Here is a 23875-nt window from a genome sequence, read left to right as displayed (position 1 = left end):
GTTGAAACCCACAATCATGACCTTACAACTTCCTCAAGATAAGAAAATCTGGTTGTCTGACTAACTTTTAAAAATAATTTCAGTTCTTACTTGTTGGATCTGGTTTGTTTGCTTCCTAATTTCTACGTATTATTGTAGTGAAAACGTTATCTCTGGTCATAAAGTTCATTAGCTTTGTTAAATCATCCTAGACCAAATGTAGTGTGCCCTAGTTAACTTGGAAAGCCAAATGTCATACGAGAAATTTGTTTTTATTAACATTTTTAATTTGAAGGAATGTAAAAAGAAAATGTCTAAGAGCTTTTCACTTATTCCATACAATTCTGTAATATTTGTGTATAAATTTCTTATTCTGCCCTTTGAGGAAATGGATCATTTATCAGTTATCTCTATACTCCTACTTAGTTTTATTTCTAAAATACATCCATTTAACTCTGGGATTTTAGCCACATTGTACAACAGGTAATTCCTCAGATGCTTCATGCACTCACATGTCTTTCCTCTCTTTCTCTTCTTCATTTGTCAGACTCACTTGCCTTCACCCAACTCACTGTTACTGTCTCCTTTACATGTCTCTCTGTTTCTCCAGTCAAAAGTAATCACACCTTTCTTTCGTTCTATTGGCAAGTTTATAACTTTTCTAATTTTTACTTAAAAATTACGTACCTTCATCAGTAGATTACAAGATTTTTTTTTTTACAAGATTTAATTCATTTTATTTTATTGCCACATTCTTTGTACATTGGACTTAATTATTGGGTGAATGAATAAATTAATGATTAAATGAATGGTGTCATCTTTTGTTTTACAGTCGAGAGACCCACAAGATTGCAGTATTTTATGTTGCTGAAGGACAAGAAGACAAACATTCCATTCTCACCAATACAGGAGGAAGTCAAGCATATGAAGATTTTGTAGCTGGTCTTGGTTGGGAGGTATTGTCTTTAAATAATACCAGATATCATTGTATTTTTATTTGGAAGCAGTGGTTTCCTATTTCTTTCTAGCTTATTTTATTTTTATTTATTTATTTTATTATGTTATGTTTTGTTATGTTAGTCACCATACAGTACATCATTAGTTTTTGATGTAGTATTCCATGATTCATTGTTTGCATATAACTCGCAGTGCTCTATGCAATACGTGCCCTCCTTAATACCCATCACTGGGCTAACCCATCCCCCCATCCCCTCCCCTCTAAAACCCTCAGTTTGTTTCTCGGAGTCCACAGTCTCTCATGGTTCATCTCCCCCCCTCCGATTTACTCCTCCTTCATTTTTCCCTTCTCCTAATGTCTTCCATGCTATTCCTGTGTTCTACAAATAAGTGAAACCATGTGATAATTGACTTTCTCTACTTATTTCACATAGCATAATCTCCATCCATGTTGATGCAAAAGCTGTGTATTCATCCTTTCTGATGACTGAGTAATATTCTATTGTATATATGGGCCACATCTTCTTTATCCATTTGTCTGTTGAAGGGCATCTTGGCTCTTTCCAAAGTTTGGCTATTGTGGACATTGCTGCTATAACATTGGGGTGTATATGGCCCTTCTTTCATTACATCTGTATCTTTGGGGTAAATATCCAGTAGTATAATTGCTGGGTCATAGGGTAACTCTATTTTTAATTTTTTCAGGCATCTCCACACTGTTTTCCAAAGTGGCTGTATCAACTTACATTCCCACCAACAGTGTAGGAGGGTTTCCTTTTCTCCACAGCCTCTCCAACATTTGTCGTCTCTTGCCTTGTCAGTCTTTGCCATTCTAACTGGTATAAGGTGGTATCTCAGTGCGGTTTTGATTTGAATTTCCCTGATGGCAAATGATGATGAACAATTTTTTCATGTGTCTGCTAGCCATTTGTATGTCTTCTTTGGAGAAGTGTCTGTTCATGTCTTCTGCCCATTTTTTGACTTGATAATTTGTTTTTTGAGTGTTGAGTTTGAGAAGTTCTTTATAGATCTTGGATATCAGCCTGTTTTCTGTAGTGTCATTTGCAAATACCTTCTCCCATTCCTTGGAGTGCCTCTTTGTTTTGTTGACTATTTCCTTTGCTGTGCAGAAGCTTTTTATCTTGATGAAGTCCTAAAAGTTCATTTTCACTTTTGTTTCCCTTGCCTTTGGAGACATGTCTAGCAAGAAGTTGCTGTGGCCAAGGTCAAAGAGGTTGCTGCCTGTGTTCTCTAGGATTTTGATCAATTTCTATTTCACATTGAGGTCTTTAATCCATTTAGAGTTTATCTTTATGTATGATGAAAACAAATGGCCGAGTTTCATTCTTCTGTATATAGGTGTCCAACTTTCCCAGCACCATCTATTGAGGAGACTGACTGTTTTACTGTAGAATTGAGGGTCCATATCTGGGCTCTCTTTTGTTCCCTTGATCTGTGTGTCTGTTTTTGTGCTAGTACCATGCTGTCTTGTGATCACAGCTTTGTAATATAGCTTGAAATCAGGCAATGTGATGATCCCAGTTTTGTTTTTCTTTTTCAGCATTTCCTTGGCGATTCAGGGTCTTTTCTGGCTCCATACAAAGTATAAGATTATGTGTTCCAGCACTTTGAAAAATGCCGATGGTATTTTGATTGGGATGTGTTGGAAGTATAGATTGCTCTGAGCAGCATAGTCATTTTTAAAATGTTTGTTCTTCCAACCCATGAGCGTGGAATATTTTTCCATCTTTTTGTGTCTTCTTTGATTTCTTTCATGAGTGTTCTGTAGTTCCTAGAGTATAGATCTGTACCTCTTTGGTTAGGTTTATTCCAAGGTACCTTAAGGTTTTCAGTGCCATTGTAAATGGAATTGATTCTCTAATTTCTCTTTCTACAGTTTCATTGTTAGTGTATAAGAAAGCAACTGATTTCTGTGCATTGATTTTTGTATCCTGCCACATTACTGAATTGCTGTATGAGTTCTAGTAATTTGGGGGTGGAGTCTTTTGGGTTTTCCACATAATGTATCATGTCATCTGCGAAGAGAGAGAGTTTGACTTCTTCTTTGCCAATTTTAATACCTTTTATTTCTTTTTTGTTTTCTGATTGCTGTTGCTAAGACTTCTAGTACTAAGTTGAACAATAGTGGTGAGAATGGGCATCTGTGTCATGTTCGTGATCTTAAGGGAAAGGCTCTCAGCTCTCCCCCATTGAGAATGATGATATTCACTGGATTTTTCATAAGTGGATTTTATTAAATTGAGGAATGTCCCCTCTATCCCTATACTCTGAAGAGTTTTAATCAGGAAAGGATGCTGTATTTTGTCAAATGCTTTTTCTGCATCAATTGAGAGGGCTATGTGGTTCTTCTTTCTTCTTTTATTAATGTGTTCTATCACATTGATTGATTTGCGAATGACCACCCTTGCATCCCCAGGATAAATCCCACCTAGTTGTGGTGGATAATCCTTTTAATGTATTGTTGGGTCCTATTAGCTAGAATCTTGTTGAAAATTTTGGCATCCACATTCATCAGGGATATTGGTCTGAAATTCTTTTATTGATGGGGTCTTTGCATGCTTTTGAGATCAAGGTAATGCTGGCCTCATAGAAAGAGTCTGGAAGTGTTTTGTTTTTTGAAACAGCTTCAGGAGGATAGGTATTATTTCTTCTTTGAATGTTTGGTAGAATTCCCCAGGGAGTCTGTCAGTTCTTGGACTCTTGTTTTTGGGGAGGTTTTTGATCACTGCTTCAATCTCGTTAACTGGTTATTCATCTATTCAGGTTGACAGTTTCTTCCTGTTACAGTCTTGGGAGTTTATAGGTTTCTAGGAATGCATCCATTTCTTCTTGGTTGCTTGACTTATTGGCATATAGCTGTTGATAATAATTTCTAATTATTGTTTCTATTTCCATGATGTTAGTGTTGATCTCTCCCCTTTCATTCATAATTTTATTAATTTGCATTCTTTCTCTTTTCTTTCAGATAAATCTGGCCAGTGGTTTATCGATCTTATTCATTCTTTCAAGAACCAGCTTCTAGTTTCGTTGATGTGTTCTACTGTATTTCTGGTTTCTAATTCATTGATCTCTGCTCTAAATTATTTCCTTTCTCATGTGTGGGTTAGGCTTAATTTGTTGTTGATTCTCCAGTTCTTTAAGGTGTGAAGATAGTATGTATATTTGGGATTTTTCTGGGTTTTTTTGGAGCAAGGCTTGGGTGGCTATGTATTTCCCCCTTAGGACCGCCTTTGCCATATCCGATAGATTTTGGACTGATGTGTTTCCGTTCTCATTGGTTTCCATGAATAGTTTAAGTTCTTCTTTGATTTCCTGGTTGACCCAAACATTCTTGAGCAGGATGGTCTTTAGCTTCCAAGTGTTTGAATTTCTTCCAAACTTTTTCTTGTGATTGAGTTCCAGTTTCAAAGCACTGTGGTCTGAGAATATGCAGGGAATAATCTCAGTGTTTTGGTATCAATTGAGACCTGATTTGTGACCCAGTATGTGGTCTCTTCTGGAGAAAGTTCCATGTGCACTCGAGAAGAATGAGTATTCTGTTGTTTTAGGATAGAATGTTCTGTGTATATCTATGAGATCCATCTGGTCCAGTGTATCTTTGAAAGCTCTTGTTTCTTTGTTGTTTTTCTGCTTAGATGATCTGTCTGTTGCTGATGGTGCAGTGTTAAGATCTCCTACAATTAAGGTATTATTATCAATATGTCTGTTTTGGTTAACAGTTGGCTTATGTAGTTGGCTGCTCCCATATTGGGGGCATAGATATTTACAATTGTTAGATCTCGGTGGATACACCCTTTAAGAATGATAGAGTGTCTTTATATATCTCTGACTATAGTCTTTAGCTTAAAATCTAATTTGTCTGATAGGAGAATTGCTACCCCAGCTTTTTTTTGCAGTCTGTTGGCATGGAAAGATGGTTATCCGTCCCTTCACTTTCAGTCTGGGTGTATCTTTAGGTTCAAAATGAGTTTCATGTAGACAGCATATGGATGAGTCCTGTCTTTTTATCCATTCTGCAGCCCTGTGCCATTTTATGGGAGCATTTAGCCCTTTCACATTGAGAGTAATTATTGAAAGATAAGATTTGATTATCATTATGTTGCCTGTGAGGTCCTTGTTTCTATAGATTGTCTGTGTAAATTTCTGTTTTCTATATCACTCTTGGGATCTTTTTCCTTTTATAGAACCCCCCTTTAATGTTTCTTACAGGGCTGGCTCAGTGGTCATATATTCTTTCAGTTTTTGCCAGTCTTGGAAGCTGTTTATCTCTCCATCCATTCTAAATGACAGCCTTGCCAGATAAAGTATTCTTGGCTGCATGTTCTTCTCATCAGTACAAGCCCTTTCTTGTTTGCCAGGTCTCTGTGGACAAGTCTGACATTATTCTTATGTTTCTCCCTCTATGTAAGGAATCTCTCCCCACTAACTGCCCTTTTGATGGTTTCCTTGGTTTTAAGATTTGTGAGTTTTATTACTACGTGCCAAGGCGTTGGTTTATTCTCCTTAATCTTGGGAGGTGTTCTCTCTGCCTCTAGGACACGAATGCTTGTTTCACTTCCCAGATTAGGGAAGTTCTCAGGATTTACTCAAATATTTCTTCTAGTCTTCTCTCTCTCCACCTTCTCAGGAATCCCAATAATCTGACATTGTTTTCATGGATTCTAAGCTGTTTGTTCCAGATCTTCTCCTGATCCTTCTTTTCTACCAGTTTGTCTTCTAGATCACTAATTCATTCTTCTCTCTCATTTACCATAGCTTTTAGAGTATCTAGATTAGATTGGGTCTCATTGTTAGCATTTTTAAGTTCCACCAGATCAGCTCTCACTTTTGCCTTTAGAGAATATATGTTGCCATTAATGATTTTCTCCAACCTGGCTATTATCTGCATAACTATTACCCTGAAGTCTATTTCTGACATCTTGTTTATATCTATATCCATTAGTTCTATGGCAGAGGTCACAGTCTCTGAATTTTCCTCTGTTGGCGGTTTCTCCTCTTAGTTATTCTGTTGAGGGGTAGTTGAGGGAATGTACCTAATGCAAATTATTGCCCACAACCCAAGCAAGATAACACCTGTGTTATAGGGACCTTAGGGTTGTTGGCCTGTTGTTCTCTCAGCCTGTCTTCTTGGGGAGGGGCCTCCTGGGCTGTTACTCAGGCAACCCTATTTGGACAGAGTTGCCTTGCCCCCCTTTGGTGGGGGATAGGCTCAACGCAAACCAGTTTTGGGGGGCTTTTATTCCATGGTGGCTTTCCCTGGCAGCTTTCTGTGTCTGTTCCGAGTGTCAGAGCAGAAGTGACCATATCCAAACTTCCATCTCAGAACAGAGAGATCACAGCCTGTTTTTCTGTAAACATTCCAACCACATTGCCTCCATTTTTGTCTGTGCTGCTAAAAACCGCAACATCCTTGGTTGTGTGCCCTACACCAGCCCTCACTTCCAAGTCTAGGCACATCTCTGCCCTTTGTGCAACCACCAGCTGTTGTCAGTTCGCCCACACACACCCTGCAGCTCCAGGTTTCAGTCTGGGGGCTGCCCTAAAGTCCTTCCCCGATGCTCCAGGTCTTTAAATCTCTGCCTAGTCCCCAGCGCAGGAGGGTTTTGTGCTCCAGTGGTGCAAGATCCTGGAGGCTCTCTCCCCCTTCCATTTAAGTTCCGATATCTGCCTGCAGAATCACGGCTCCCCACTTCACACCACAAAAACCAACTACAGGAGATATTCTTTGAGAGAGATTTGGATGTATTCTTACATCTCTGGCTGATTTCATAGGTGTTTAGAATGGTCTGGTAGATATCCAGCTCAATTCAGGGGACCTATTGAAATAGGATCCCTTGCTCTTCTGCTATCTTGCCCCCCCCCGCCCCCCACCTTCTAGCTTATCTTAGAAGAATTACTTTAGGAGACTCAACAACTTAATGCCAGGTTTGTTATTGTTTCTGCTTTATATCCTATCTGCAAAGACAGAAGCAGTTTGGACTTTGAAAGGAAAGTTGTTGACTTTTTAAATAAGTGAGTATTGTTAGAGAGTACTAAACTCCTAGGTTTAGGAGATCTGGATTTTCCTCACAGTTGTGACCAGTAGACAAGTCGTCTCCAACTAAGATATGAATATCTTCAGCACTATACCAAGGCTTTTAGGAGGCACATTGACTTGGTTAGTTTTGAGGAGATTAATTTCCAGATCCTGGATTTTACTAAAATTAATGCCTTAGAACGCTTCTGCAGTCTTACCTTTCCTATTCTTCAACTCTGTAAAAGAAAGGCATACCATACACTCACCCAAGTCCTATATTGCCCCAGAAGGTTTGTCACCCAAAAAAAGTTCATTCAAGAAGGCATGTTCTGAGGGGGGGTCTCTGATGGCAAATCAGGAAATATTGAAAGATACTGCATTTTCTCTCATCCTAGCAACCAGCTCATGTCAAGATTCCTGTATCAAATATGTCTATCTTAGAGTTGTAACTCAGAAGAGAGGTATTTGTCATGAAGATTTGCATTAATATGTTCACTTAAATTGACACATAAAGTGTCAGGCATTTTCTAACAGAAAGTGAATTTGATGATGGCTAATTGATTTGTCATTAAGTTAATAGCAGACATTTTTTCTATATTGTATCAGCCAAATCTGTAGCTCTACAATTTGATGAAAATATATTTAAAGGACAAATACATGTAACATACAATACACTGGAAATGATGTCTTTTGCAACAGTTTAAACTTGTGATGAAAATTTTCATATAGTTGTCAATTAAATACATCATTTTTAAAAATTCTTGTAGAGAGTGCATGAGCAAAATTGTTGAAGACCACTGCACTAGACTATCAGCCCCTCCTAGAGGGCAGGTACTTTATCTCATTTTTATCTCATTTCATTTTAAAAGACATCCAAGTGCCTTGTACAGTGTTCAGTACATAAGTCTTTATCATTCAGTATATGTTTTTAATGGCTTATCTTACATGGTATGAGTTACTTGGGGTCTTTGTTCCTGTTTGCTTGTTTGTCAAGTGTAATATACTTTATGTAACAGATATGATGTGAAGTTCAGTTGAGATGAGGCATGTGAAAGTGCTTTGGAAACTGTAAAGAAAAATTATAAAGAGATTTTCTATTTTAAAAAAACACAGAAAAGTATTAGTAAAAACAAGAGACATTTGAAAAAAGAACAAAGTAGGAGTATACACACTTCCATATTTCAAAACACTACAAAACAATAATCAAACAGTATGGCATTTGTACCAAGAATAGACGTATTGATCAATGGAATAGAATTGAGATTCTAGAAATAAATCTGTACATCTATGGTCATCTGGTTTTTGACAAGTGCCAACACTATCCAGTGCAGAAAGAATAGTCTTTTCAATAAACGGTGCCAGAACAACTGAATAGCCACATGCAAAAGAATTAAGTTGAACTCTTACCTCACACACAACACTATATGTATATATTTGCAAATATATACAAATATATACAATATATACATATACACACACACACAAATTAACTCAAAATAGATCAAGAACCTAATTGTAAGAGCTAAAAGTATAAAACTCTTAAGACAATATGAGGTAAATTTTCATGACCTTGGATTTTGCTAAGATTTTCCCCCCTAGCTTTATGGAGCTATAATTAATAAATAAAAGGGATTTTTACATATAACACTAAAAACATGAACAGCAAAGGAAAAATTAAATGAATTGGATTTCAGGGCATCTGGATGGCTCTGTTGATTAAGCATCCAGCTCTTGGTTTCGGCTCAGGTCATATCTCAGGGGCTTGAGAACAAGCCCCATGTTGGACTCCCCACTCAGTCATGAAATGGGCTTCAGATTCTTTCTCTCTGTCCCTCCCTTTCTTACCCTACCCGTTCACACACTGTCTCCCTCAAATAAATAAATAAAATCTTTAAAATAAGTAAATAAATAAGTAGGATTTCATTAGACTTTAAACTTTGGTGCTTCAAATGAGACTATAAATAAAGTGAGAAGACAGTCTACCGAATTGGAAAAAATAATTGCAAACCATATATGAGATAAGGGACTTGAATCTAAAATATACAAAGAACTCGCACAAATCAATAATTGGAAAACAACTGAATTTTAAAAAATCAATAATTAGAAAACAACTGAGTTAAAAAATTAAGATCTGAAGGAACATTTCTCTTAATAAGATATGCAAATAACCAATAAGCTCATGAAAAGTTACTTGTCATCATTATCAGAGAAATACAAATCAAAACCACAGAAAGGTACTACTTCATTGCCTAAAATCAAAAAGTAAGATAATAATAGCTGTAGGCTAGGATTTGGTACAATCTGAACCCTGTTACACTGCTAGTAGGAATGTGGAATGGTATATCTGCTATGGAAAACGATCTGGCAATTCATCAAATAGTAAAACACTGAATTACTGTTTGATCAGAAATTTAACTCTTAGGTAGAAAGATACCCAAGAGAAATGAAATAATATATCCAGACAAAAACTTGAACATGGGTGTTTGTAGGAACATTATTCGTAATAGCCAAAAAGTGGAAGCAATGCAAATGTCCATCAGTGGATGAATGGATAAAATATGATATTCATATAATGAAATATTGTTTGTCCATGAAAAGGAATGAAGTATTGACATGCTCCAGTGTAGATATACCTAGAAAATATTATGTTAGATGAAAGAAACCAGTCACAAAGACATGTGATAGGGAGATAGCTAAAGGGTACAGGTTTCTTTTTGATGAAAATGTTCTAAAATTGACTGTGGTGATGATTGCACTTATCTATGAATATACTGATACCCATTAAGTTGTACAGTGGGAACTTTCATTTCTAGGAAGATCAAAGAGACATACTCTCCTTATTTGTCACACTTAAGTACAGTAAAAACTCTGGACATTATATATAAACAAACAAAAAGACTCCTAAAGGTGAAGAGGAAGACAGAACAACTTAGGACCATGGAATGACATGATGATGGGTTCTCAAGGTTTTCTCTTTGTCTCCTCTATCTCCAAATTGGATCTGAAATAGGAATCTAGAAACATCAACAAGCACTGACCAAAAGAACCCCAACAAAAGCCCTCTTTTCCTAGCCGAAAGCCCAGGAAAGGAGCAACCTAGAAAGACAAAAAACATTTAGACAGTAACTGCTCTACTGTACCAACCAAACACGGAAGAAAATGCTATGACTCCCATCCCCATGCCTGACAACACAGGTCAGTTAGGGAGCTTAGCCTATCACCCTCATGAGACTGTAATGAGGCAATCTCAACACTGCACAAGAGTAGAGAAGGTCAACCAAAAAGCCAATATTTTCATCTCTGTCAGTGATCACGTCCCCTACCCATACCCCCACCACAATGTCAGTGAAGACTACTTGAGGATCCTGGAATTCTCTCCCTACCCAGCATATGAGGTGCCTCTTCCTTTCCCACCAGGATAGGTGAGAGGAAGCCTACTGGAGAAGTAGGCCTTTTACCATCACCCAGCAGTAATAAGACTAACCCTACCAGTAATGACTAATGTTTCCTCAGTGGACACCACATAGGAAACCAGAACTCCTGATCCCACCTAACAGTAATGAGGCTTTCCCCTCTGCAGATGTCCACCTGCTTATAGTGAGGCAGTAACCACCTTGCTATTTTGAGAGAGTTGTGTCGCAAAACAGTCAGCTGAAACAGGTTTTAAATAGGATTCATAGTCTTATAATATAAAAATGCCCAAGCGTTGATCAGATATCATACCAAGACCCAGCAAAGTCTCCAACTGGATGAAAAGAAGAAAATACATAGTAACACCAGATGACAAAGATTTTGTTTGAGGTAACCATAATAGACATACTTTGACTAGCAATTAGGAATACAGTTGAAATAAATGAAAAATAGAAAATCTGAAAATTTAACTACTGAAATAAAGTCAGTAGATATGCCAACAACAGAGTTAGGTAGAGATGGGGATACAGAAGAATCAATAAACTGGAAGAGAGAACAATAAAAAAAACTAACAGAGGGAGAAAAGGCTTAAGTACAATCAACAGAGCATCAGAGACCTTTGGGGCTATGACAAAAGATTTAACGTTCCTGTTATGTGAGTCTAAGAAAGAGAGAAGAAATAGATTGGGTCTGAAAATTACTTGAAGAAATAATGTTGAAAATTTCCCGAATTGGCAAGAGAAATAAAGTGAATAAAGCTACAGATTAAAGAAGCTGTGTGAAACTCAAACAGAATAAATTGAAAGAAATCCATACAAGACACATCATAATTAAATAAGAAATAAGAAATCTCAAAACTTAAAAGCATCTGGGGAAAAGTTGTTTTTTTATCTATAAGGGGAAAGCAATTAGAATGATAGGGAATTTCTTATCAAAAACTGTAGAAGCCAGGGATGACTGGAAGGCACAGTCAGTTAGGCGTCCATCTCTTGGTCTTGGCTCAGGTCTTCATCTCAGGGTTGTGAGTTCAAGCCCCACACTGAGTTCCAAGCTGAGAATGGAACCTACTAAAAAAACAAAACAAAACCACAAGAAAAATAGTAGCCATAGAGAGTGGCAATATTTTTCAAGTGCTGAAAGAAAAATTCTCAACCAGGCTCATATTAGCTAGTGAAGGAATGAAGCCAAACATTCTCAGATGAAGGAGAACTTGTTGTTGGCAGACCTACCCTAAAAGAACAACTAAACAAAGTTATATTAACAGAAAGGAAGCAATAGAAAGAAACTTGGAACACTAGAAAGAAAAATTTTGACAAGAAAAAAATATGGGTAAATACATTAGGCATTACTTTTTCTCTTGGGTTTTCTTAATTATGTTTGATGGTACAAAAATTATTTCTGATGTATTTCTAAGTGTAATGCCATGAAAATATTCATGACAATCATATTACAAACAATCGAGGGTACAGGGTCAAAAACTGAGGCAGGGTTTGTATATTTCACTCAAATTGGTGAAGTGACATTAGTAGACTGTGATAAGTTATATATATATATTCTTATACCAAGAGAAACCACTAAAAAAAAATCACAAAAAATACACTCAAAAAATGATAAATAAAAATGGAATTATAGAAAATGTTTAAGTAATCGACAGGAGGCAGGTAAAATGTGAAAAACAGAAAATAGGAAACAATAAAACAGCAGGCTTAAGCCTTAACAGATCAGTCATTACATTAAATATAAATGGTCTAAAAATACCAATTAAAAATTATCAGAGTGCATTAAAAGATAAGACCCCTCCTCTATGCCATATAAATCATATTCACTTCAAATATTATGATATAGTCTGGTAGAGAGTAAAAGGATGGATAGGGCGCCTAGGTAGCCCGTTAAGCATCCAACTCTTGATTTCAGCTTGGGTCATGATTTCAGGGTTGAGATTGAGCCCTACATCAGGCTCCATGATCAGTGGGGAGTCTGCTTGAGATTCTCTCTCTCTTTCCTTCTGTCCATCTCCTCCACGTTGTCTCTCCCTCTGTCCCTCCCTTTTCTGTCTCTCAAATAAACAAGTCTTTAAAGAAAAAAGTAAAAGGATGGAAGAGTTCTATCATGTAAGCATTAATCAAAGGAAAGCTAAATGGTTACATCAGTATTAGCTAAGGGAGACTTCAGAGCAGAGAGAATTTCCAATGATGGTGATATTATAAAATGGCCAGTCTAAGAAGACATAGTATTTGCTCAGCAAATAACACAACTGAAAAATATATGAAACAAAACTGATAGAACTGAAAAATGAAATAGACAAGTCCATAGTTATGGATAGAGACTTCACCTCTTTCTCAACAACTAAAAGAAGAGCCAGGCAGAAAATCAGCGAGTATATAGAAGAACTCAACAATACCATCAAGCAACATTTATAGAACATTTATAGAACACTTTACCCAAAATCATTGCAACACATATTCTTTTCAAGTGTCCATGGAACATATACCAGGATAGACATATTAGACCATAAAAAACACTGCAGCAAACTTAAAAGTGTTGAAATCATTCAGTATGTTCTCTAATTACAGTGAGAAAAAATGTGAAATCATTAGCAGAAAGATAACAGGAAAATCTCCAAATTCTTGGCAAGGTTGCATACTATATAATTCTATTTATACCACTTTCTTCTAACATTTTTAAATTTAAATTCAGTTAATTAACATATAATGTATTATTGGTTTCAGAGGTACAGGCCTATGATTTATCTGTCTTATATAATTCCCAGTGCTCATTACATTACATGCCCTCCTTAATGTCCATCACCTAGTTACCCCATTGCTCTACCAGCAACCTTCCAGCAACCTTCAGTTTGTTTCCTATGATTAAGAGTCTTTTTTATGGTTTGTCTCCCTTCCTGGTTTCGTTTTGTTTCATTTTTTCCTCTCTTCCCCTATGATCCTCTACGTTGTTTCTTAAATTTCATGTATCAGTGAGATCATATGATAATTGTCTTTCTCTGATGGACTTACTTCACTTAGCATAATACTCTCTAGTTCCATCCATGTCATTACAAATGGCAAGATTTCATCCTTTTTTTTTTTTAAGATTTTTATTTATTTGACAGAGATCACAAGTACGCAGAGAGGCAGGTAGAGAGAGAGAGGAGGAAGCAGGCTCCCCACTGAGCAGAGAGCCCAACGCAGGACTCGATCCCAGGACCCTGGGACCATGACCTGAGCAGAAGGCAGAGGCTTTAACCCACTGAGCCACCCAGGAGCCCCAAGATTTCACCTTTCATTGCTATGTAATAGTCCAGTGTGTGTGTGTGTGTGTGTGTGTGTGTGTGTGTGTGTGTGTGTACATCATATCTTCTTTATCTGTTCATCTGTTGATGGACATCTGGGCTCTTTCCATAGCTTGGGTTTTGTGGACATTGGTGCTATAAAATAGGGGTGCAGGTGCCCCTTTGGATCACTACATTTGTATATTTCAGGTAAACACCCAGTAGTGTGATTGCTGGGTCATAGGGTAGCTCTATTTTCAACTTTTGGAGGAACCTCCATGCTGTTTTCCAGAGTGGTTGCACCAGCTTGCATTCCTACCAACAGTGTAGGAGGGTTCTCCCCTCTGCACATTCTCACCAACACCTGTTTTTTCCTGACCTGTTAATTTTAGCCATTCTGACTGGTGTGAGGTGGTATCTCATTGTGGTTTTGATTAGTATTTCCCTGATGCAGAGTGATGTTGAGCATTTTTTCGTGTGTCTCTTAGCCATTTGTATGTCTTTGGAGAAATGTCTGTTTATGTCTTCTGCCCATTTCTTGATTGGAGTATTAGTTCTTTGGGTGTTGAGTTTGGTAAGTTCTTTCTAGACTTTGGATACTAACCCATTATCTAATATGTCATTTGCAAATATCTTCTCCGATTCTGTTGGTTACCTTTTGGTTTTGTCAGCTGTTTGCTTTGCTTTGTGCAAAAGCTTTTTATCTTGAAGAAGTCCCATTAGTTAAATTTGCCTTTATTTTCCTTGCCTTTGGAGACATGTATAGCAAGAAGTTGCTGTGGCCAGGTCAAGTTGCTGCCTATGTTCTCTTCTAGGATTTTGATGGATTCCTGTCTCACATTTAGGTCTTTTATCCATTTCGAGTATATTTTTGTGTTTGGTTTAAGGAAATGGTCCAGTTTCATCCTTCTGCATGTAGGTGTCCAGTTTTCCTAACACCATTTGTTGAGGAGACTGTCTTTTTTCCATTGGATATTCCTTCCTGCTTTGTTGCAGATTCGTTGACCATAGAGTTGAGGGTCCATTTCTGGGTTCTCTGTTGTGTTCATTGATCTATATGTCTGTTTTTGTGCCACTACCATATTGTCTTGATGATTACAGCTTTGTAATAGAGCTTGAAGTCCGGAATTGTGATGCCATCAGCTTTGGCTTCTTTTTCAACATTCCTTTGGCTATTTGGGGTCTTTTCTGGTTCCATACAAATTTTAGAATTATTTGTTCCAGCTCTGTGAAAAAAATGATGGTATTTTGATAGGAATTGCATTGAATATATAGATTGTTCTAGGTGGCTTGACATTTTAACAATATTTGTCCTTCCAGTCCCTGAACATGGAACGTTTTTCCTTGTCTCTGTGTCTTCCTCAATTTCTTTCATGAATGTTCTGTAGTTTTCTGAGTACACATCCTTTACATCTTTGGTTAGGTTTATTCCTAGGTATCTTATAGTTTTGGGTGCAGTTGTAAATGGGATCAACTCCTTAATTTCTCTTTTTTCTGTCTCCTTGTTAGTATATAAGAGTGCAGTTGATTTCTTTGCATTGATTTTATATGCCACTTTGCTGAATTCCTGTATGAGTTCTGGCAATTTTGGGTAGAGTCTTTTGGGTTTTCCACATAGAGTATTATGTGTTCTGGAAAGAGTGAGAGTTTAACTTCTTTGCCAATTCAGATGCCTTTTATTTCTTTTTGTTATCTGATTGCTGAGGCTAGGACTTTAAGTACTATGTACAGCAGTGGTGATAGTGGACATACCTGCCGTGTTCCTGACCTTAGGGGAAAATCTATCAGTTTTTCCTCATTGAAATGATACTAAGTAAGGGCTTAGTAATATGGCTTTTATGATATTCAGGTATGTTCCCTCTGCCTCTACACTGTGAAGGGTTTTAATTAATACTTTAATTAAAAGCATTTGACAAAGCTTTCTCTGCATCTGTTGAGATGATCCTATGGTTCTTGTTCTTTCTTTCACTTATGTGGTATATCACATTGATTTGCAGATGTTGAACCACACTTGCAGGCCAAGAATAAATCCCACTTGGTCATGTTGTATAATCCTCTTAACGTACTATTGGACCCTATTGGCTAGTATCTTGGTGAGAATTTTTTCATCTTTTTTCATCAGAGATATTGATCTGTAATTCTTTTTGGTGGGGTCTCTGTCTGGTTTTGGGATCGAGGTAATTCTGGCTTCATAGAAAGAGTTTGGAAGTTTTTCTTCCATTTCTGTTTTTTGAAACAGCTTCAGAAGAATAGGTATTAATTCTTCTGTAAATGTGTGGTAGAATTATACTGGGAAGCCATTAGGCCCTGGGCTCTTGTTTGTTTGGAGATTTTTAATTACTGCTTCAATTTCCTTGCCGGTTATGGGTCTTTTCAGGATTTCTGTTTCTTTCTGTTTCAGTTTTGATAGTTTATACATCTCTAAGAATGCATTTCATCCAGATTGCCTAATTTGTTGTCATATATTGCTCATAGTATGTTCTTATAATTGTTTTGTATTTCTTTGGTATTAATTGTGATATCTCTTCTTTCATTCATGATTTTATTTATCTGGATTCTTTCTCTTTTCTTTTTGATAAGTCTGGCCAGGAGTTTATCAATCTTATTAATTTGTTCACAGAACCAGCTCCTAGTTTCATTGATCTGGTTTCTATTTCATTGATTTCTGCTCTAATCTTTACTAATTTTCTTCTGCAGGGTTTAGGCTTTATTTGCTGTTCTTTCTCCAGCTCCGTTAGGTGTAAGTTTAGGTTGTATATTTGAAAACTTTCTTATTTCTTGAGAAAGGTTTGTATTGCTATATACTTCCCTCTTAAGGCCACCTTTGCTGCATCCCAAAGATTTTGAACAGTTGTCTTCTAATTTTCATTAGTTTCTGTGAATTTTTTAAATTCTTCTTTAATTTCCTGGGTGAACCATTCATTCTTTAGTAGGATGCTCTTTAGCCTCCATGTATTTGAGTTCTTTCTAAATTTCCTCCTGTGATGGAGTTCCAGTTTCAAAGCATTGTGGTCTGAAAATATGTAGGGAATGATCCCAGTCTTTTGATACTGGTTGAGAGGAGGATTGATCCAAAATGATGGTGGAGTAGGAGATCTGAATTTCATCTGGTCCCAAGAATTCAGCTAGATAGCTTTCAAATCATTCTAAACAATTGTGAACTCAGCCAGAGATCTAAGAAAAAAAAATAGCTGCAGTTATATGAATGGAAAAGTGACCACTAAAAAGTGGAATGACAAAAAAAGTACCAGAATGACAAAATGGAAAAACTCATCTCAGAGGAGAGAACAAGAGGCAGTACTGACTGCCAGGAACCTAATCAGTATGGACATAAGTAAAATGTTGGAATTTGAGTTCAAAATAATGATTATAAAGATACTAGCTGGGCTTGAAGGAAGCATAGAAGACAGCAGAGAATCCCTTTCTGGAGAAGTAAAAGAACTAAAAGTAAAAGAACTAAAAACCAAGTTGAAATCAAAAAGGCTATTAATGAGAAAAAATGGAGGCTCTTACTACTAGGATAAAGGAGGCAAAAGAGAGAATCAGTGATATACAAGACAAAATGATGGAGAATAAAGAAGCTGAAAAAAAAGAGATAAACAACTGCTGGATCACAAAGGGAGAATTTGAGAGATAAGTGATACTATAAAGCAGAATAATATTAGAATATTTTGGAGAGATGGGGGCAGAAGGTATATTGGAGCAAATTATAGCAGAGAACTTCCCTGTTCTGGGGAAGGAAATGGGCATTCAAGTCCAGGAGGCACAGAGGATTCCCCTCAAAAATCAGTTAAAACAGGTCAACACCCTGACATATAATAGTGAAACTTGCAAATCTCAGAGATTTGCAAAGAGAAAATCCTGAATGCAGCTCAGGACAAGGCAGCAAACCTATCTACAGAGACCTGGCAGGCCTGAAACAACTGGCATAATATATTCAGGTTACTGAAAAGAATATGCAGCCAAGAATACTTTTATTCAGCTAGGATGTATTTTGAAATAATAGTGATAAAAAGCTTCCAGGACAAACAGAAACTTAGAGAATTTGTGATCACCAAACCAACCCTACAAGAAATATTAAAAGGGATCCTCAAAGCAAAGAGAGAGCCCAAAAGTAGCATCGTCCTGAAAGGAACAGAAACAATATTAACAGTTACTCTGCAGGTAATACAATGCCACTAAATTCATATCTTTCAATAGTTACTCTGAATGTAAATGGGCTAACTGCCCCAATCAAAAAACAGAGGGTATCAGATTGAATAAAAAAGCAAGACCCATGGATTTTCTGTCTGCAAGAGACTCATTTTAGACCCAAATACACCTCCAGAGTTGAAGTGAGAGGGTAGGGTAGAAAACCATTTATCATGCCAGGGAATATCAAAAGAAAGCTGGAGTAGCAATCCTTATATCAGACAAATTAGATTTTACACCAAAGACTCTAATAAAGAGTTGAGGAAGGACACTATGTCATAATTAAAGGGTCTATGCAAGAAGATCTAACAATTATAAACATTTATGCATGGGAGCAGCAAAATATATAAGCCAATTAATAAAAATCAATGAAGATTTTTATTAGAAGATCCACAAGGAAATAAGAGCTTTGAATGATACATGGACTAGATGGACTTCACATTTATATTCGGAACATTCCATCCTAAAACAACAGAGTACACACTCACCTCTGGTGCACATGGAACATTCTCTAGAATAGATCACCTACTGGGTCACAGATCAGGTCTATTTATACAACATTCTTGAAATGATCATTTAGTAGTAAAAAACAGATTACTCATTGTCAGGTTTTGAGGAGGTAAGATAAGAGGGAAGTGGGCGTGGCTCATGTAACAGGGTAACATGGGGGATCCTTATGGCGTTGAAATGTTCTGTTTCTTAATCATATTAATGCCAGTATCCTGTGGTGTTTTGTTTGTTGTGTTTTTTGTTTTTTGTTTTTTTTTTTTTTTTTTGAGAGAGTATAAGCAGAGGGCAGGGAGGCAGAGGAAGAGGGAGAGAATCTCAAGCAAGCTTCATGCTGCGACTCAGTCTCATGACCATGAGATCATGACATGAGCTGAAATCAAGACTTGGACACCCAACCCACTGAACCCCATCCAGTATCCTGGTTTTAATATAGTTTTGCATTTGGGGTAATCTGGTTATAGGGTACATAGGACCTCCTTTTATTATTTTTTAAAACTTCTTATTAACCTACAGTTATCTTCAGTTAAAAAATTGAATTTAAAAAATGGAGATTATCAAGTACTGCATAAATGTTTAGAGCAAAGGAGCTCTAGAATGAGACCTTTTCTCCATTACATGATCAGAGAACTGATCTGCAAATAACCTGTTCTCTAAAACAAAAACAAAAGGTTTGCACTTTGATGCTATTTTTCACCTATCATATTTGAAAAGATCATAAAGTTTGATAATATATTTGAGAGGTCATGAGGGGAACATGTGCTCTTATATGCTGTTGATGCTATCTATAGACATTTTAGTGAGTTTCAAAATTAGAAGTTTACATGCCCCTTGACTTACAGTTCCATTTTTAACTATTCATCCTGTAGATCTGCTTTCACAAATGCAACATGACATGTATTCTGTGTTATTCACTTCATCATTGACATATTAACAAAAGATTGGAAACAACCTAAATACTCTTTAAGTAGGGGACTAGTTAATTATTGTACATCAAGAAAATGAACTTCTGTGAAGCAATGAAAACAGAACAAATAAGGAACCTTTTTACATACTAATGAGTACTTTTCAAGGTATTTTAAATGCAAAAAAGGATGTGGGAAACACTATGTGTTGCTGTGTGTGTGTATACACATACATGTAGGAATTTAATTATATATACAGAGAACATTTTTGAAAGGATATTTAAGAAATTGCTTTCTGGGGGCACCTGGGTGGCTCATTTAAGCAGCTGGGTCTTGATTTCAGCTCAGGTCATGATCTCAGAGTCCTGGAACTGAGCTCCACATTGGGCCCGCACTCAGTGTGGGGGGTCCTCAAGTGGGGTCCACTTGAGGATTCTTTCTCTCCCTCTCCCATTTTCCCTCTTCCCACTTGTGCATTCTCTCTCTTTATTTCCAAAATAAATAAATCTTGGAATGCCTGAGGGTTTCATTCAGTTGAGTGTCTGTCTTCTACTCAGGTCATGATTGCAGGGTTCTGGGATCAATTCGGACTCCTTGCTCAGTAGGGAGCCTGCTTTTCCCTTTGCCTGCCACTCTTCCTACTTGTGCTTGCTCACTCTCTCTCTCTCACAAATAAATATTTTTTTAAAGAAATTAAATAAATCTTTAAAAAGGAAAAGAGGGGCATTGGGTAGCTCAGTCAGTTAAGTGTCTCCCTTTGGCTCAGGTCATGATCTCAGGATGCTCACTGGGGAGTCTGCTTCTCCTTCTTCCTCTGTTCCCCGTACTTGTGTTCTCTCTCTAATATATACATAAAATCTTTAAAAAAAAAAAAAAAGAGAGAGAAATTGCTTTCTGGAAGGGGAACTGAGCACTAAAGATGAGAGAAATAGAAGGAAGAATTTTGGTATACTTTTGAAATTTTAATTACATGAATATCACTGAGTCAAATTTTAAAATATTGTGTGTTGAGGCAATCTTGTAGTAATGGCATAAAAACTAATTTCTTATTCAGATGTTCAGTCATTGTAACTGATACTGATAGTTGAGACATGTTCAGTTCACATGGTGCAAAAATTGATTTTTATAATTCTCACTGTATCAGTTATTCAGATTTAAAATTTTTAATTGAAGCATAATTAACATACAGTGTTATATTACTTTTATATACATATTATACTATAATGATTCAGCAGTTCTACACATTACTCAGTGCTGATCATAAGTGTACTCAATCCCCTTTATTTCACCCACAGCCCCACCTTCCTTCCCTCTGCCAACCCCCAGTTTCCTGTGTTTAAGAGTATGCTTTTTTGTTTGTTTCTTTTCTTCTTTGTTCATTTGTTCTATCTTTTAAATTCCACATGTAAGTGAAATCATATGGTTTTGGCCTTTTTCTGACTGACTTATTGTACTTGCATTAAGTATACTGTTTAGGTCCATCCGTATTTCAGACTTCATTTTTTAAAAACATGTATAAAGTGATTTCTCTGAGTGGAGAGTTATAAGTGATGTTTAAGTTTCTTTTTTCTTTTGTGCTTCTTTTTGCTTTCTAGTATTTTCTTTAATTTTCAACAATGAAGACAAGTTGCTCTGGGTATTGCACAAGTTCAGGAAATATTACCCAATGTAGTGACCCTGATATTAGTGTGTATTTTATTTATAATCGGGAAAAAATATGTGTAAAAATCTTTGCAAAGATTAATTTGTAGTTTTTTAATGCATTAGAAGTGTAGTTAAGTTATACATATTTGCATTTTTGTTTTGAGCTGTGTGATAGGTACTAAAAATTAAGAAGCCAGTTTCGATGAGTAAATATAACACACCTAATTAATCATCTTATCAAAGTGACATTAGTGTTTTAACTTTTCCCCAGATCATTTCTAGTCTTGATTTTTGCCACTTGATTTTTTTTACTCTGGCTTTGGGGTCCTCCCATAGCCTTTATGATTTAGCATTAACACCTAGTAGCCTAACAAAAGATGCACACTGTACAGCAGTTGATTTCTTTCCTAATTAACTCCTATTAATTAGGGATCCACAAATACTTAAAAAGTACCAGTATGAACAGAACAGCTCCATGTAGTAATTCTGGATCAAGTATTGGTTGATAACATGCCAAAGACTTTCTTCTCCATGTTTTTGCAAATTGAGAAATTTGAGTCTATTTCAGTAGTAAGTTTTTGAGTTTTGTTTAGTTGATTAATATTATGTGTCATTGCTCCCAGGTCAATCTTACAAACCATTGTGGTTTCATGGGAGGACTACAAAAAAACAAAAGCACTGGATTGACCACACCGTATTTTGCTACCTCTACAGTTGAAGTAATATTTCATGTATCAACAAGAATGCCTTCTGATAATGACGACTCTTTGACCAAAAAGGTAAGTGCTGAGGAAAAAATGTTGAGTTAAAATCCTAGTAATTAAGAAAATAAATACATAAAATATGTAAGTACTTGATCAAGCACTATTTCTGAGTATTCCACTCTTCACTTAATACTATCTTCAGAAACAAGATTGTTGTAGAGCTAATGCTGTTTTCATTTCAATGATAATATTGAAGGTTATTATCTTAAAGGATTTGCCTTTAAGAAAATGGGGATATGACAAATTGAAAAACTTCTACATATGTTCAAGTGGGTGAAATTACATTTCAAGTCTCTTCATACACAAATAGATATAATGGTTATATTGATTGAGGGAGAGCAAAAGTTTATATTAATTATTATAAAGCACTTAAAATATAACATTCTTTATCATAAATTTTAACTAAAACTAATAAAGCAGATAAGATAAACCGTAATAATGAAAAAGAATTTTACTACCTTAGAATTTACAAGAGATGTGGTGGGATGGTTTTGATGGCCCTTGTGCTTTAAAACCTACACCATCGTTTTTCTGTAGGTGGCATTGGCATTCAAGAGTCGTTCTAGTGATTGTAGGGATACCTCAAAGTACAGTTGTATGTATTCAATCGTGTTTGGTTTTCTTAGGGAGAAATATTTTTAAGAATAAAACCTTGTCCAGTATTTCTTCACCTTCTCTTTCTCCTCCTTCTTCAATTTATTCAAAACTGCTAAATGTAACCAACTTAATATCATTGGTCATTTTATTTAATATTCTTTTGCCTGATACCAGACTCTTTATACCTTACTAATAAACTACAAGAACAGTGTATTCTCACACTCTTTTGTAAAGGAATTTCAGAACTCTTCTCACATATTTGATAAGACTGATTCAATACCCTTAAAGCCTTTTGTTTACAATTTAAAGTACTGTTGGAACTTGCCTACTAAATGAGTAATGGTTGATAAAACTAATGTATGGATGCTAATTAGATTGGAATGCGTAGTAAAGGTGGAGATAATTGATAAATGTAAGAAAGTATATATTCAATAACTGATTTGCTACATAATTTCTTGTATAGTTTTTAGAAGTAGAAAATGATCCACGAATACTGATAAGAAGACGGTGAAGAGGTGGATTGGAGTGAAAACTTCATTAAAATGTCAATTAAGCACTTTCTTCCATCAACTCATTATAAATCTCTATGAAAATAAGCCATCCCTGAATTAGAGATAATTATAAGTATAGTGCAAAAAGATAATTTTAGGGCCACCTGGTGTCTCAGTCTGTTAAGTGTCCAATGCTTGATTTTGGTTCAGGTCAATCTCAACGTCATGAGGTTGAGCCTTGTGTGGCACTCTGTGCAAGGGGTGGAGCCTGCTTGGGATTCTCTCTGCCCCTCCCCTGCTCTCATTCTCATACTTGCACACACACTCTCTTTCTCTCTCAAAAAAAAATAAAATTTTAAAAATTTAAAAATAAAGTAATTAAAAATTATTTTAAAAGATAATTTTTATTATTAAGAACTTGGCCATAACTCACATTTATCATTATCATTTTCATGATAATCCATGGCTCCATGGATGCAACTTTTAAACCCCAGAGCAGAGTCTAAAATTGATAGTATTTTAGATTACAAACATAAGAGAAGAACAAAGTACATCATTTTTTGTTTAAAAAAAAAACACATTGTTTTTTGTTTTTTGTTTTTTTTTTTAAAGAAAACTATGCCAGGGTATTTTTACTTCACTATATTAAAAATGATAATTGTATGGTACTTGAAATTTTATTCCTGTGACCTTTGTAGAAATGTCAAATTAAGCAGGATTTCTTACTATTTTCAAAACAGTCATAAGGGTGTGTCCTTAATTACTTAAGTTTCTGAAATGGATGTTTAACAAGTTGTTACCATAGGAAGATTAATTTTGGAGAAGATAACACCATTTAACAATTGTTAAATGGTTGAGTTCTAATTAAAATTATATTGTTAGGTGGTAAAATTTTTAAGTGTTGGATGTATTACAGTTTTGAGGAAATAAGTATTGAACATTAATAGTTTATTTTATCTCTACATATAGAAAGTTTTTTACTGTGGTAAAAATTACATATATAATTTATTATTTTCACTTTTTAAAAATTTTTTAAATTTTTTTTAGGGTTTGGAAATTTTTCATTGATGTGTAATTAACATACAATGTCATATTAGTTTTAGGTGTGCATTGTAATAATAGTT

At 35.9% G+C, this 23875-nt stretch overlaps 1 protein-coding gene across 13 annotated transcripts in view; it reads left to right on the top strand.

Moving 5' to 3' along the window:
- The window catches only part of RALGAPA1 (Ral GTPase activating protein catalytic subunit alpha 1), a 265994-nt gene that overhangs the window by 185239 nt on the left and 56880 nt on the right, over positions 1-23875 (top strand). For all 13 annotated transcript variants that reach the window (XM_046007925.1, XM_046007924.1, XM_046007923.1 and 10 more), the window contains 2 exons: positions 812-935; positions 21523-21678. In XM_046007925.1, coding sequence (XP_045863881.1) covers positions 812-935; positions 21523-21678 — 280 coding nt within the window. The remainder of the gene's footprint in view (positions 1-811; positions 936-21522; positions 21679-23875) is intronic.

Source organism: Meles meles, chromosome 6 (assembly GCF_922984935.1).
Source record: "Meles meles chromosome 6, mMelMel3.1 paternal haplotype, whole genome shotgun sequence".
Classification (NCBI taxonomy): domain Eukaryota; kingdom Metazoa; phylum Chordata; class Mammalia; order Carnivora; family Mustelidae; genus Meles; species Meles meles.
This window is presented reverse-complemented; position numbering and strand designations above follow the sequence as displayed.